Source organism: Narcine bancroftii, chromosome 1 (assembly GCF_036971445.1).
Source record: "Narcine bancroftii isolate sNarBan1 chromosome 1, sNarBan1.hap1, whole genome shotgun sequence".
Taxonomy (NCBI): Eukaryota; Metazoa; Chordata; class Chondrichthyes; order Torpediniformes; family Narcinidae; genus Narcine; species Narcine bancroftii.
The window spans coordinates 36,643,323-36,656,664 of record NC_091469.1 but is presented as its reverse complement, the minus strand read 5'-3'; the positions used below and the strand labels follow the sequence as shown (position 1 = coordinate 36,656,664).

The 13,342-nt window shown below is 38.7% G+C and overlaps 2 protein-coding genes across 2 annotated transcripts; both read right to left on the bottom strand.

Annotated features, from left to right (window-relative positions):
- Nucleotides 1–270: 270 nt before the first annotated feature.
- LOC138756350 (dentin sialophosphoprotein-like) lies at nucleotides 271–3,599 on the bottom strand. Its single transcript, XM_069923062.1, has 3 exons — nucleotides 3,563–3,599; nucleotides 1,599–2,282; nucleotides 271–1,556 (listed from the first exon to the last, which is right to left on the bottom strand). The coding sequence occupies exons 1-3, from the start codon at nucleotides 3,597–3,599 to the stop codon at nucleotides 271–273; spliced, it is 2,007 nt and encodes a 668-aa protein (XP_069779163.1).
- A 2,153-nt stretch (nucleotides 3,600–5,752) lies between these two features.
- On the bottom strand, nucleotides 5,753–12,388 carry chrna6 (cholinergic receptor, nicotinic, alpha 6). Its single transcript, XM_069884022.1, has 6 exons — nucleotides 12,313–12,388; nucleotides 11,995–12,134; nucleotides 11,840–11,884; nucleotides 9,945–10,054; nucleotides 8,822–9,824; nucleotides 5,753–5,896 (listed from the first exon to the last, which is right to left on the bottom strand). The coding sequence occupies exons 1-6, from the start codon at nucleotides 12,362–12,364 to the stop codon at nucleotides 5,774–5,776; spliced, it is 1,473 nt and encodes a 490-aa protein (XP_069740123.1). The 5' UTR covers nucleotides 12,365–12,388; the 3' UTR covers nucleotides 5,753–5,773.
- Nucleotides 12,389–13,342: the final 954 nt, after the last annotated feature.

Sequence of the window (13,342 nt, the reverse complement as noted above, 5' to 3'; positions counted from 1 at the left end):
TGTGCACTGAGTTTTAATTTGCTGTTGCTATGGGATTTGGAGACTCTCCTGCAGGCAGGGTCTTGGCATTTGTGCCTTCAGTTTTATTAGTTTTAACTTTGTCACAAGACAATTTTTATTTTTTGGGTTTCTGGACATCTTAGACAGAATTGAGGCAATCTATCTATCTTTAGTGTTTATTAACCCTTTTTTAAATTAATTTAGTGAATAGTATTGTAGTTTTTTTTTCTTTTTAGCTGTAGCAAGAAAGAATATTGGTGCTTAAGTACATTAAACAATGCATATGACAACAAATTCATTCTTTTTATTATCATCATTGTCATTGTCATCTCCATTGTCATTGTCACCGTCATCTCCATCATCATTGTCATTGTCATCTGCATTATCATCGTCATCTCCATCGTTATTGTCATCTCCATCGTCATTGTCATCTTCATCTCCATCATCATTGTCATCATCATCTCCATCGTCATTGTCACCGTCATCTCCATCGTCATTGTCACCGTCATCTCCATCGTCATTGTCATCTTCATCTCCATCATCATTGTCATCGTCATCTCCATCATCATTGTCATCATCATCTCCATCGTCATTGTCATCTTCATCTCCATCGTCATTGTCATCATCATCTCCATCATTATTGTCATCTTCATCTCCATCGTCATTGTCATCGTCATCTCCATCGTCATCTTCATCTCCATCGTCATTGTCATCGGCAACTCCATCGTTATTGTCATCGTCATCTTCATCGTCATTGTCATCTTCATCTCCATCGTCATTGTCATCTCCATCATCATTGTCATCGTCATCTCCATCGTCATTGTCATCTTCATCTCCATCATAATTGTCACCTTCACCTCCATCATCATTGTCATCATCATCTCCATCATCATTGTCATCTTCATCTCCATCAAAATTGTCACCGTCATCTCCATCATCATTGTCACTTTCATCTCCATCATAATTGTCACTTTCATCTCCATCATCATTGTCACCTTCATCTCCATCATCATTGTCATCGTCATTTCCATCATCATTGTCATTGTAATCTCCATCGTCATCGTCATCTCCATTGTCATTGTCATCTCCATCGTCATTGTCATCTTCATCTCCATCATCATTGTCATCATCATCTCCATCGTCATTGTCATCTTCATCTCCATCGTCATTGTCATCGGCAACTCCATCGTTATTGTCATCGTCATCTTCATCGTCATTGTCATCTTCATCTCCATCGTCATTGTCATCTCCATCGTCATTGTCATCGTCATCTCCATCGTCATTGTCACCATCATCTCCATCATCATTGTCATCTTCATCTCCATCATAATTGTCACCTTCACCTCCATCATCATTGTCATCGTCATCTCCATCATCATTGTCATCTTCATCTCCATCATCATTGTCACCGCCATCTCCATCATAATTGTCACCTTCATCTCCATCATCATTGTCACCTTCATCTCCATCATAATTGTCACCTTCACCTCCATCATTGTCATCGTCATCTCCTTCATCATTGTCATCTTCATCTCCATCATCATTGTCACCGCCATCTCCATCATCATTGTCACCTTCATCTCCATCATCATTGTCACCTTCATCTCCATCATCATTGTCACCATCATCTCCATCATCATTGTCACCTTCATCTCCATCGTCATTGTCACCATCATCTCCATCATCATTGTCACCGTCATCTCCATCATCATTGTCACCGACATCTCCATCATCATTGTCACCTTCATCTCCATCATCATTGTCACCTTCATCTCCATCATCATTGTCACCGTCATCTCCATCGTCATTGTCATCGTCATCTCCATCATCATTGTCATCATCATCTCCATCGTCATTGTCATCTTCATCTCCATCGTCATTGTCATCATCATCTCCATCATTATTGTCATCTTCATCTCCATCGTCATTGTCATCGTCATCTCCATCGTCATCTTCATCTCCATCGTCATTGTCATCGGCAACTCCATCGTTATTGTCATCGTCATCTTCATCATCATTGTCATCTTCATCTCCATCGTCATTGTCATCTTCATCTCCATCATCATTGTCATCGTCATCTCCATCATCATTGTCATCATCATCTCCATCGTCATTGTCATCTTCATCTCCATCGTCATTGTCATCATCATCTCCATCATTATTGTCATCTTCATCTCCATCGTCATTGTCATCGTCATCTCCATTGTCATCTTCATCTCCATCGTCATTGTCATCGGCAACTCCATCGCCATTGTCATCTCCATCGTCATTGTCATCGGCAACTCCAGATCACCCTGCTTCTGAACCCCCAAAATGATTATCATATTTGTCGGTGCCTAAGGCCCTGTCCTTCTTCAGGACTCTGTCAGCAGCCTACAGCCTGGTAATGCAGACTTTGATCACTTATCTCTATGTCAACCTGCTTCTGTGGTCTCCTACCCTATAGGGTTTTCTCTCCAGCTTCTATTTGGTGAACAGGGATGGGGGTGTGGGGGGGGGGGGAAATGAATCTCCTGTTTTAGAACCCTGCACCATCTGCTTATTCCCACAGAGCCCACAATCCTCGTGTTCTGCGGTACCAAACATCGGGCACAGTCCTGTTTGGGTTTCTTTGCTATTAAAAACACCACCAACCCCATTCTACAGGCAGTTTAAACATGTACAGGGCTGTCAGGCACGATAATTGGGCCATAGGCCCCTGTGGAGCAGTACTGGAAGAAATGGTTCTGCTCCCTCCCAGATCCGCATTAGTGGGAGTGCTGGATTACAGTAGCTGTAATATGATTCGAATGGGTTCTGATATTTGGGCTAATATTCTGTTAATTTAATCACTGTGCCACCCTCAAATCCTAAAAGTATACCATAAATTACTACACGTTGATTCCCATAACAACACTAAAGCTCTCACCATGAGAACCATTGTGCATTAATATGTGGCCGAGTCCAAGTAAATTTATTATTTTTCCTTCTTCCTTTGCAAGATCCACCATAAATTCACATTGTTATGAGTTGGACGACTTTAAGTTTTGCATCTGTATCTCAGACTGAACTTCAGAGGTCAGCCCAGTCCACGATATAGCAGTGATACAACTCCACAGGCATGGTGTGGGAATGGTAGGTGGGTGAGGAAGAGCAGTAATCTCTTTTCCTGTGTCTCTGAAGGGAGTCTCTTTTGTTTCTCTTTCAAGTCAAGTTTATTGTCATCTGATTGCGGAAAGTACAATCCGACAAAACAGCGCTCTCTGGGTGTCAGTGCGAAAACATGCAGATATACAACCAAACAAATAATACTATGCTGGTCAAGTATTTTATCGATAAAAGATAAATAAATATTGCTTTGTACAAATTAGAGCCTCTTTCTCCTATTGTTAGGGGTGCTGGCCAATGCTCATGGTGACTGTCTTATGTCAGACAAAAGTTGAAGTATATCATGTATATTACATTTTTAATGTATTATTACATGACAATTAAAGGAACCTTTGATCCCTTAATCGGTATGTAGCAGCTGCAAAAGTTTTTGATTATAATGCTTCCCAGATCCAAACAGCCCTTCTATCCTCACTGCCTGAGGTCAGAGGCATGAGGTCGTAGTGAACCATAGTTGTTCATTACATAGAAGACATCCTTGAATCAGTGCTGATTAAATTAGTATAATCAGCACCCCATGTTATCAGTGTGAAAGCACAGATATATAATCTCTATAAAATCAACCCTTTGCACCAAGTCCAACAAATTAGTTTGCAGATTAAAAATTTGGATGACAGAGTAGTTATCTATTTATGATCTAGAGCAGGGGTGTCAAACTCAAATTCACAGTGGGCCAAAATTAAAAACTTGGACTAAGTCATGAGCCAAACTAAATATTTATTGAAAATTTTCAAAAACATCTCCATGTTTTCACTTCTTTCAACATATGTAATGTTAAACTTTTTCTTATTAAAATAAATGTTTAATAATAGTTTTGGTTAAACTCTTTCCAGAAGAAGCATTAACAAATGAGAAATAAGATATTCAATAAATAATATTTCTCTATAGCCTTTAAGCTCCTTTTAAATGGTTTTTTTTCACAAGCCAACAAGTCAAAAAAATAACAACTTGCTTCAATGACAAACAGGGTTGTCTTTTAAAATGATGAACATATAGTCTGCCTCCCACCTGTCTTGAAAGGTCCTGTTTTCTGTCTTTCGTTTGGCCATTTTTCGTGAGGGGTTTATTACATGTGAGTTGGGCGACAGGTCGCAGATGCTAATGAAAGTAAAGAGAGGAGGTGGGGGCGATTAGCGGGCTGACGGGCCGGTGCCAACGCATTTGCAAAGCATTCTGGGATTTGTAGTATTAGCTGTGCATGCGCTATACTGGCGTGGCGGCCAGCGGGCCAGGTCTAATACATATTTGATATGATCTTGCGGCCCAAATATAATTATATCATGGGCCAAATTTGGCCCACGGGCCTGAGTTTGACATGTGTGATCTAGAGGGATGAACCAATAATCCAAAAAACTGAGGTCATATGAGAAACTTAAATACAACAATTAGATAAATCACAATAGCAGTTGTAAAGATGACGATAAAATCAAATGATTGCCATCAAAATCTCATTGATTTACCAACGCCCTTCAGAGAAGACAATCAACCATCCTGACCCAGCCTAGTTTATGTATAATTGCAAGTCCCCATCAAGGTGTTGACTGCTCACTGCCTCCCCAGTTAGGTACATGCAGTAAATACCAGCCTTATCAATGGTATCCACACTTCATAGATGAATTGAAACATGCATGAAAAATAATTTGAAATCAATAGAGATTAGTCATGTGGTTACCTAAAGGGTGAAGCAAATGTGTTTTTTTTCTTAAAATATGATGCACCAAAGGTGGGGGGGGGGGGGGGAAAGGGGAGGAAATGACACTGTGTATATTCAAGAGGGAAATGTTTGTGTGTATTTTGGTCAGTATGGTTCATAGTGTGAAAAATTTAAAAAAAAATTAAAAATTACGTATGGTCCAGAAAATCTTGTTCTCAAAGGATTGCCATGTGTTGGAAACAATATCAAAACTTTACTTCTTGTCTTAAAATTCCTCACTTGAGCATTCCTGTCAAATAAATGCTTCATTTTACTCTGAAAAAAAAATGGTGCACAAGATATTTCAGGCAAAATGTGTAGAAAGTGCATCCTATTTTAAAAGCTGGAACGAATAGTCATTCTTCATCCCTCTCTAGTTCACCTATTCCCTACTGGCCCCTTGTCCAACTCCTGCCATTCTGCCCTCATAATTCTGGCCATCTCCTCTCAGTCCTGTTGAAGGTTCCAGCCCAAAATATTGACCATTTCTTTACTCCCACTAATGCTGAGTTTTCCAGATGAGGGTTTGCTCCAGATTCCAGCATCTACAGTTTATTGCATATCCTCAACCAAATCATTACTAGGTAATAAGAAAAAAAAATTGAAAAATCCAGGAGATAATTTTGCGGTTAATTTCATTTCCAATGTTAAACAGTGCTTTTTCATGAAATATTCATCACATCTCTTGCTACACACTCTGGACATGATCTCAAGTCTTAGATATGATAATATGAATAGTACTATAGATGATTTGTTGTTTTGTCCATAAGTGGCCATGTCAGTGATTTGTTAACAATCAATATTTCCACAGTATGAAAAATGGAGATTTCAGTGCAGTCATTTTAATTTTTTTAATGTAATGTAGATTGCAATGTCACATGACAAACTGGATCTTAATACTATTGACTTTTATAGGTATTAAATGCTACACAATTATTCTGTCATCATCAATGGCTGTAGAAACAACCCTGCAGTTCCCAGAACACAAACTAAAATGAAAACCCACAGGAATATCCTGTCCATTACCATAGCCACATATTTCCAATCATCTTCCACCTGCAAGACAAAAATAGAATACCCTGTTACCAAATGACTTCTTTCACAACTTTTGAAACCAAACAAAAACATGGGACAGGAAAAGTTGATTTCAAGCAAAGTAATGGAATCACTTATTTCATGTTTTTTAAAATTTTTCATCATCTTAATCTACAATATTTTGTAAGATGTGGTGTAAATTCAGTACACTTATTCTGTGCTAAACAAACTTACAATTTCAAGGAAAACAAGATCACAGAACCATTAATCAAATAAATGCCCATAAATGATCTTTGCTTGTTGGTAGCGATTGAGAGAAAATCATTGGGCTAGATCAGCCATTCTCAATGGGGGGCCATACTGCTCCCCCTGAGAGCCACATCATATCACATTTATGGGGGGGGGGGCACAGACTGAAATCATAAAATATATTACTATGCTTTTTATGTAGTCAGTAAGCACAGAAGAACTAAACTTTACTGCTTTTTTTTTTGAATTTTTTTATTTAAATCAACCTATATAAGATAATTAAAACAAACAATAATAAATCACAATGTCACAATGTTAACAGTTCTCTGCTGATTGCTTCATAGGAAGAGCAGTGTCCTAAGGGGTCCAGAGCCAAATTAATGTTGAGAATGGATGGCCTAGATGACTGTGAGAATACCACAGATCTTCTCTGAATAAGATCTCTCTTCTACCTGATTAACTATTATCTCAGCTATCTGTAAATCAATGCCTCACTTATAGTGTCAGTCGATATTTTAAATTCTCAACAAATACTACAAAAATAGAATATCTGTGGATCTCATGTGTAGCTCAGAAAACCTCTTTTGATAAGGGTATGGTTTCAGTGTGATGACTGAAATGGGTCACAGATCTTGTGATTTCCACCTGTTTACTTTAGAAAAAAGGAAGGATATAATTTTGGAAAAGGAGCTTTACAAGATCAGGTGTAGCCTGAAATCAATAAATGAAACTTGGATAATCCACTACCAACTTATCATTTGGCATCTAGCTGATCATTTCTGCCCTCCCTTTAACACACAGAGGTTCCAGGTTCCCAAAACCCCTTTAAACTCACTGAGGCCCTACTTTGTGTGCTCCCTTGTATTCGTTTGGTTCTGTAATCAACACTCCCTTGAAACTCACTGGGATCCATTTTCCTGTGTTCTCTTTAAACGTACTGGGTTCATTGGAAAATATACTGCTGTGTACCATCTAAAAGTGAGAGCAAATTAGAGTCAGTGTTTTGGAGTACAGAAACAGGCCCTTCAGCCCAACTTGTCCATGCCAACCAAGATGTCTACCCAAACTGGTTCCATATATTTTATAAACTTACCCTATCCATGGACCTGCCTAAATGTCTTTTAAATGTTATGATTATACCCAACTCTATCACTTCTGCTGGCAGCTTGTTCCATGTACCCACCACCCTCTGTGTGGAAAAAACAATGGCCTTTAAGATCCCCTTTAATGTCTTTCTCCTCTCATCTTAAATCTATATCTTCTAGCTTTAGATTCCTCTACTCTGGGAAAAATACTTTATCTACTCCCTTCATGATTTTATAAACCTTCACATGAAACTGTATTTGAGTATGTATTATAGTCTGGAAAATTATTTTTCATTGTTCACTTCACCTTTCATCTATGTTCTCAATGTTATTCTTTGATCACTTGGGGTTTCTTGTTTATATCCAATAATGAACTGTACCTCATAATATTAAATAAAAATAGAGCTAGTTTGCTGACATTAATCTTAAGAATACAGGGCTCGACCCTACCAGAGTTATCAAAGAAAAATAACAATTCATTAGAATCAACACTGATATCAAGATTTAGCAAACCAAAAAATAAAATATGCTCGCTTTGTAATAAAGTTTATCATGAAAAATGTGTAAATTAACAAATGTAGAAATAGAAATGTGAATCAATATAAGAATGAATTAAATACTAAACATAATATTTTTTTAAAGATATAAGTAAGGTGTAAATTTAAACAGATCCTTATTTGTGAATATTAATGCTGATACAGATAATACCAAATAACCTGAGTGAATTATGGATGTACATATTTATCTTAACATATTATTGGGGGAGGGGGTAGTTATGAATAGCTTCTTATAATAACTGATCACTTTGGAACATACATTGTGAGCACACTGCATCTTTCTTTAAAATTGTGTACTGTGATATTCTGCCCCATTGGTTGAATAATTCCCTTGGATAAATATGCTCCTTTACAGATACTTAGGATATCAGGTCTGGAATAATGGGAACAGGAAAAGTTATTGACTTTCTGGCTGGGTTCAAATCATTTTTTTTTGTATCTTTATTAGTCAATAGGAGAAAAATCTAGAAGGGAAGTGTGATTTTGAGTAAATTGAAATTTGTATATATCTTTATGCTGAAGAGATATTCACCTTATGGCAGTAAGATATGAATTGTTGAGTAGCATCACCAATGTTTGGCTGGAAGATGTAATAGGGCAGATAAATGAGTGCACACAATCATATATTAGAAGTATGGTGAGGTGCTGGAGGAAGTCCATTAAAGGTTTATCTGGTTCATACACAAAATAAATGGTTGGACCTTCCTTAAAAGAAAATGTTTAGAGGTAAACCAAACATGCTTTTTTAAAAATTATCAAACAATATGTTGGAGTAGATATACAGAGGCCCAGTACCCATATGACAAGTTTGAATAAATGGAAAAGGGAATTCAGGAGGACCTGCCTTCCCGGGTGAGTGGGAGGTTTGTGGAATTCATTGCCACAGACAGTGACTGAGGCATGTATGATAGATATATTTACAATGTGTGAAGCAAGAATGGCATGAAAGAGAAAGGTATGGAAAGTCATGGTGGCAGTATCCAATGCAGTAGAACAGGGGTGCGCTGCCTCAATCTGACTCATTTAATGGAGACAAAGTCAACAATTTTACTTACCTCTTTGGCTTCATTCTGACTCCTTGTATTTTCTGCAATATATTTAATACTCTCTATAGTCTGTTGGATTTCAGAAGAAAGAAATGAGTCATTAAGCAGAGAGTCAAATGACTGAAGACTGATTTGTCCTTGCAAGTTGGAGGTCGCTGTACTCATGGGCCCTTTGCAGTATTGGCAATGATATTTCAGCTGATCTTTTGGGAACATGAAGCCATCATATTCCAGATGGTTGGTGCAGTCTTTCTGGGTACATTTATCCTTTTTTTGCTTGTTTCTTAATTTCTTGATTTTCTTTTCTTCCAACGGTTTTCTTAGCAACATAACTTTAGGTAGGAATTCCAAGAAGGTTTTTTGCACCCACCTCGGCATGATGTGAGTGGTTGGTGTTCGGTAATGCACATTCAGAACAAAGACTGTTATAATGATAGAGAGGGTTACAAATATCATTGTGAACAAGAGGTACTCACCAATCAGAGGGATTACCAGGGAGGTGGAAGGGATAGTTTCAGTGATAACCAGAAGAAACACTGTCAAGGAGAGAAGGACAGATATACAGAGAGTGACCTTTTCTCCACAGTCAGAGGGCAGATAAAAAACTAGAACAGTTAGAAAAGAGATTAACAGACAGGGAATGATCAAGTTGATCGTATAAAATAAAGGCAGTCTACGTATATAGAAAGAATAAGTGATATCAGGATAAATCTCTTCACAACAATTATACTTAAGTTCATGTTTATATCCAGGGGCATCAATGATCTCCCATTCACCACTCTCCCAGAAATCCTTCAGATTTACTTTGGTCCCTATGATTGTTAGGTCAATCTCAGCTTTATCGTAGGTCCAAGATCCAAATTTCATCGAGCAATTCTGATAGTCAAATGGAAAATAAGTGATGTCCATTGGGCAGGAGCTTTTGAAAATAGCAGGAGGCATCCAGGTAACAGTGCCATCATACTTGAGAAGGGCCTTGGTTTTGTCTTCAACTTGGAAAGCACCAACTGCACTGCAAAGGTGAAAAATCCAAAACTAATAAGTGAAACTTTCAAATACCTGTGGAAATAGCAACACATTCTCTCATAAAATTGATGCACTGGTACCAATTTATACATCCTGTGACACTTACTTATTATACAGCACAATATCTGGTTTCCAAATCATATCAGATGGAACTCGGATATACTTGATTCCATTATAATCAATTGGATTCCATCGGAATTTGTAATCATTCCAGATCTGTTAGAAGTGCTCAGGGAAGAAAGGAAATGCATTCAGTTTCGGGATATGTCTTGTTTTATCAATAGAATGATTATTTAATGGTCACAATTCACTACCTATTTACTGATATTATTTTACACTATGATTACCCATTTGATTCAAATTACTGTATAATCATTCTTCTTGCAAAAAGGGTCACAGATAATGAAATCCATAATTTAACATTATAGTTGGTTTCATTTTTAACTGAAAATTAATGAACAAATAATTTTAGTAATCAGTAAACCAGATTTCCTTTTGCTACCATGAAATCACCTGATGTTAGTTGTGGCAGCAACTGTATTGCTTAGTATTTAACAATCAATAAAACCTGTATGATTTTGTTATTAAACGATGTTGCTTTGCTACTGACCCAGAAGGAAGTTGCCAAAAGTGTCTCGTGAGCTCTTATTCCTTTCCAAAATCATTTATGATGTCGTATCAGTCCCATAGAACCTCCTGTGTCCAAGTTACTATAATACCATTAAGCACACTAACTGGGCACTTACATTAAAGACATCAAATTGTACTTGAATGGCATAATTTTAATTAACATTTAGCATAAAATAATGAATGAAAATTACACACTATTGAGATGAAATAAGAACAGCCTAGAAATAAAGGAAAATATTATTTGAACATCTAGCATATTTTCAGCTATTTAACAGAAGGAATTGTATTCTACTTACTAAGAATTTAAAACAAAATAGTTTTTCTTCATTCCAGAGAGTAGATGAAATAGAAACAATATCCTAATATAGCATTCCAATGAAAACCAACAAAGCCAAAAAATTTCAAAGCTGGACTGGCAATTTACTGAGTTTCAGAATTCTTTTTATTTAACACCCAATATTTTACTGTGGTACTGGGTCAAAGAATTTATGCCACATGGTCCACTTCCACAAAGCAGCAGCTACAATCCCAATACTAGAATGGAAATAGATCCCTTAAGCTGCACTTATAATCAAAATGAGTTGCTGTAGGGTTTGAATACTAGACAAAATGATCCATATTATCTTGAGTTCCTCTCATGCAGTTCTGCTCTCCAGCAAACAGCAGCTGGCTAGTTACTCTTGGCCATTTATTGCATATGTTTGTTTTGGTTCCTTGTTTATTTTGTTTAAAGTGAATGGAATAGTTCCATCTGCCTCAATGAAAGTTCTTTTTACAAAGATCCAGGATGTTTCCAATGTCATCAGGGAATCTAACATGGCATGAGGATAGCTCCATGTTGGCCTAAAGTGCCAGCTCTTGCTCAGTTAGCAATGTTTTAGCCTCTGCATCAGAAGGTTCAAGACCCACTCCAGAACCATGAGCACAGAAATCTAAGATGCAGTCCTGAGGGAATCAGAATTCTCACAGATGCTGCCTTTCAGATACCAGATCACAGTGATATTTTGAAGAAGCAAAGAAGTAAATAAGGAAATTATTGGCTTTGAATCATGGTCATTTGCAATGCTACAATGGAATAAGATTTCTTTTTTGTTCACTCTTTCAAATAAATGAGGAGAATTCTGATGGCTCCACTGCTAATATTTCAGTGCACATGCCACAGTCCATCTGCTTGCTACTGATAATGAATTGAGATGAAATTAAGCAGGGCAGCATCAGATGATTGGAAGTAAATAGACAAAAATCACTCTGTTCTGCTTCCCATTTCTGAGAAACCAAATTAATGGACCATATTCAGGGCCTGATGTTACATGAGTGATGTCATTGTCCCCTGGAAGTGAACATCTGTGCAGTACACCTGATACAACTTACATGCAGCAGCCAAAGATTTGTCTCCATTATTTGGTTGACTTCATCCTGTCAAAGAGGTGATTGAAATGGAATGAATTAAACTCTGAAAGGTAACAGCACCATAAATCGAAAAACACACTTGTAATTAAGTTAACTCCATGCATGGATGCACTTACTACTTTGACCAGCTGGGACATTGAGACTTCGAACTGCACTATCACGGGGTCAGAGACATTCTCGACTGGTCTGATGAATTGATTATATCGGCGGAATATCCTCTGGAATAGACGGTCCTCTGTTTTGAAACTAAAACAATCTACGCACACATAAAACAAGACATTTAAAGGGCATAAACATATCCATTATAGCATATCTCATTCTTGTCTGCAGACAGCAGGAACCACATGCTGTACAATAACCCGGGTTTTAGACCAATCACGAAGTCCTTATATTCGCAAACTTTATTTTTATTGAGGTTAAAAAGATACCCTTACCGTGAATCAAAACAATAAGGATTAATAGTCGCGTCTTCCCGAGAGTTGTCATCTGTTCCTCTTGAGTGCAGATGCGGCGGTAGAGTTGCTTTGCCAAAGGCAGTTCTGGTGGGAAAGGACCTTCACTCAGACACTGGGGCTGGAACAAGGCGAATGCAGACCCAAGGCTCTGCTCTTTCCCTCGAATCTCCGGCTGCTGGTTTGAACTCCTCGTCTCCTGTCAGTCATCCTCAAACCATCACGCCTGCGCTCCTCCCCTAGCGTCAGCTCACTGCAGGCTGGAGAACAGAAAGAGATATCGCCCGGAAGGAACAATGGAATAGGAGCTCGCTCCCTCTCTCTCCGCCTTTCTCTCTCTTCCCTTTCTCTCTCTCCCCTTCTCTTTCCCCCTCTCTCCCTCTCTTGCCCCTCTCTTCCTCTCCCTTTCTCTCTCTCCCCTTCTCTCTTCCCCCTCTCTCTTCTCTCTCGCCCCTCTCTTCCTTTCCCTCTCTCTCTCCCCCCTTTCTCTCTCTTCCCTCTCTCTCTCTTCCCCCCTCTTTCTTCCCTGCTCTCTCTCCCCATCACTCTTTCTCTCTCTCTAGAGCCGTTCAAACAGCCAAGTAAAATGGGGTTAACCGGGCAATTTACACGGTTAGTGCCCCAGTTACATGGTCATTTGAAAAGGTCCAACTGGGTCAACCTGGTCAGAACCCAAGTGGGTCCCTGACCTACCTCAGAAGTTGTCAGAGAACTCAGTGTAAAACTTATCCGGGCGTCCTGCTCTGGTCGTTTGAATGGGTCAATGGCCTACCCAGTTACTCTGGTGATGTCAGCACTTGCAGAGGGGGAGGGAGGGGGGCTATGATCAGGTGGGGGGGGGGAGGGGAGAGACTGACATAGTTCCCGTGAGTGTGTTGTCAATTTAATGGCCCCCTGAGATTTGAAAGGTGCTTTCAGCACCTTTGCCCCAGTATCCACACCTGGGTCTCAGGCGGGCTACCCAGGTTCTGCAATTTGAAAGATGCTTTTCTTTCTCTCACACGCGTACCAT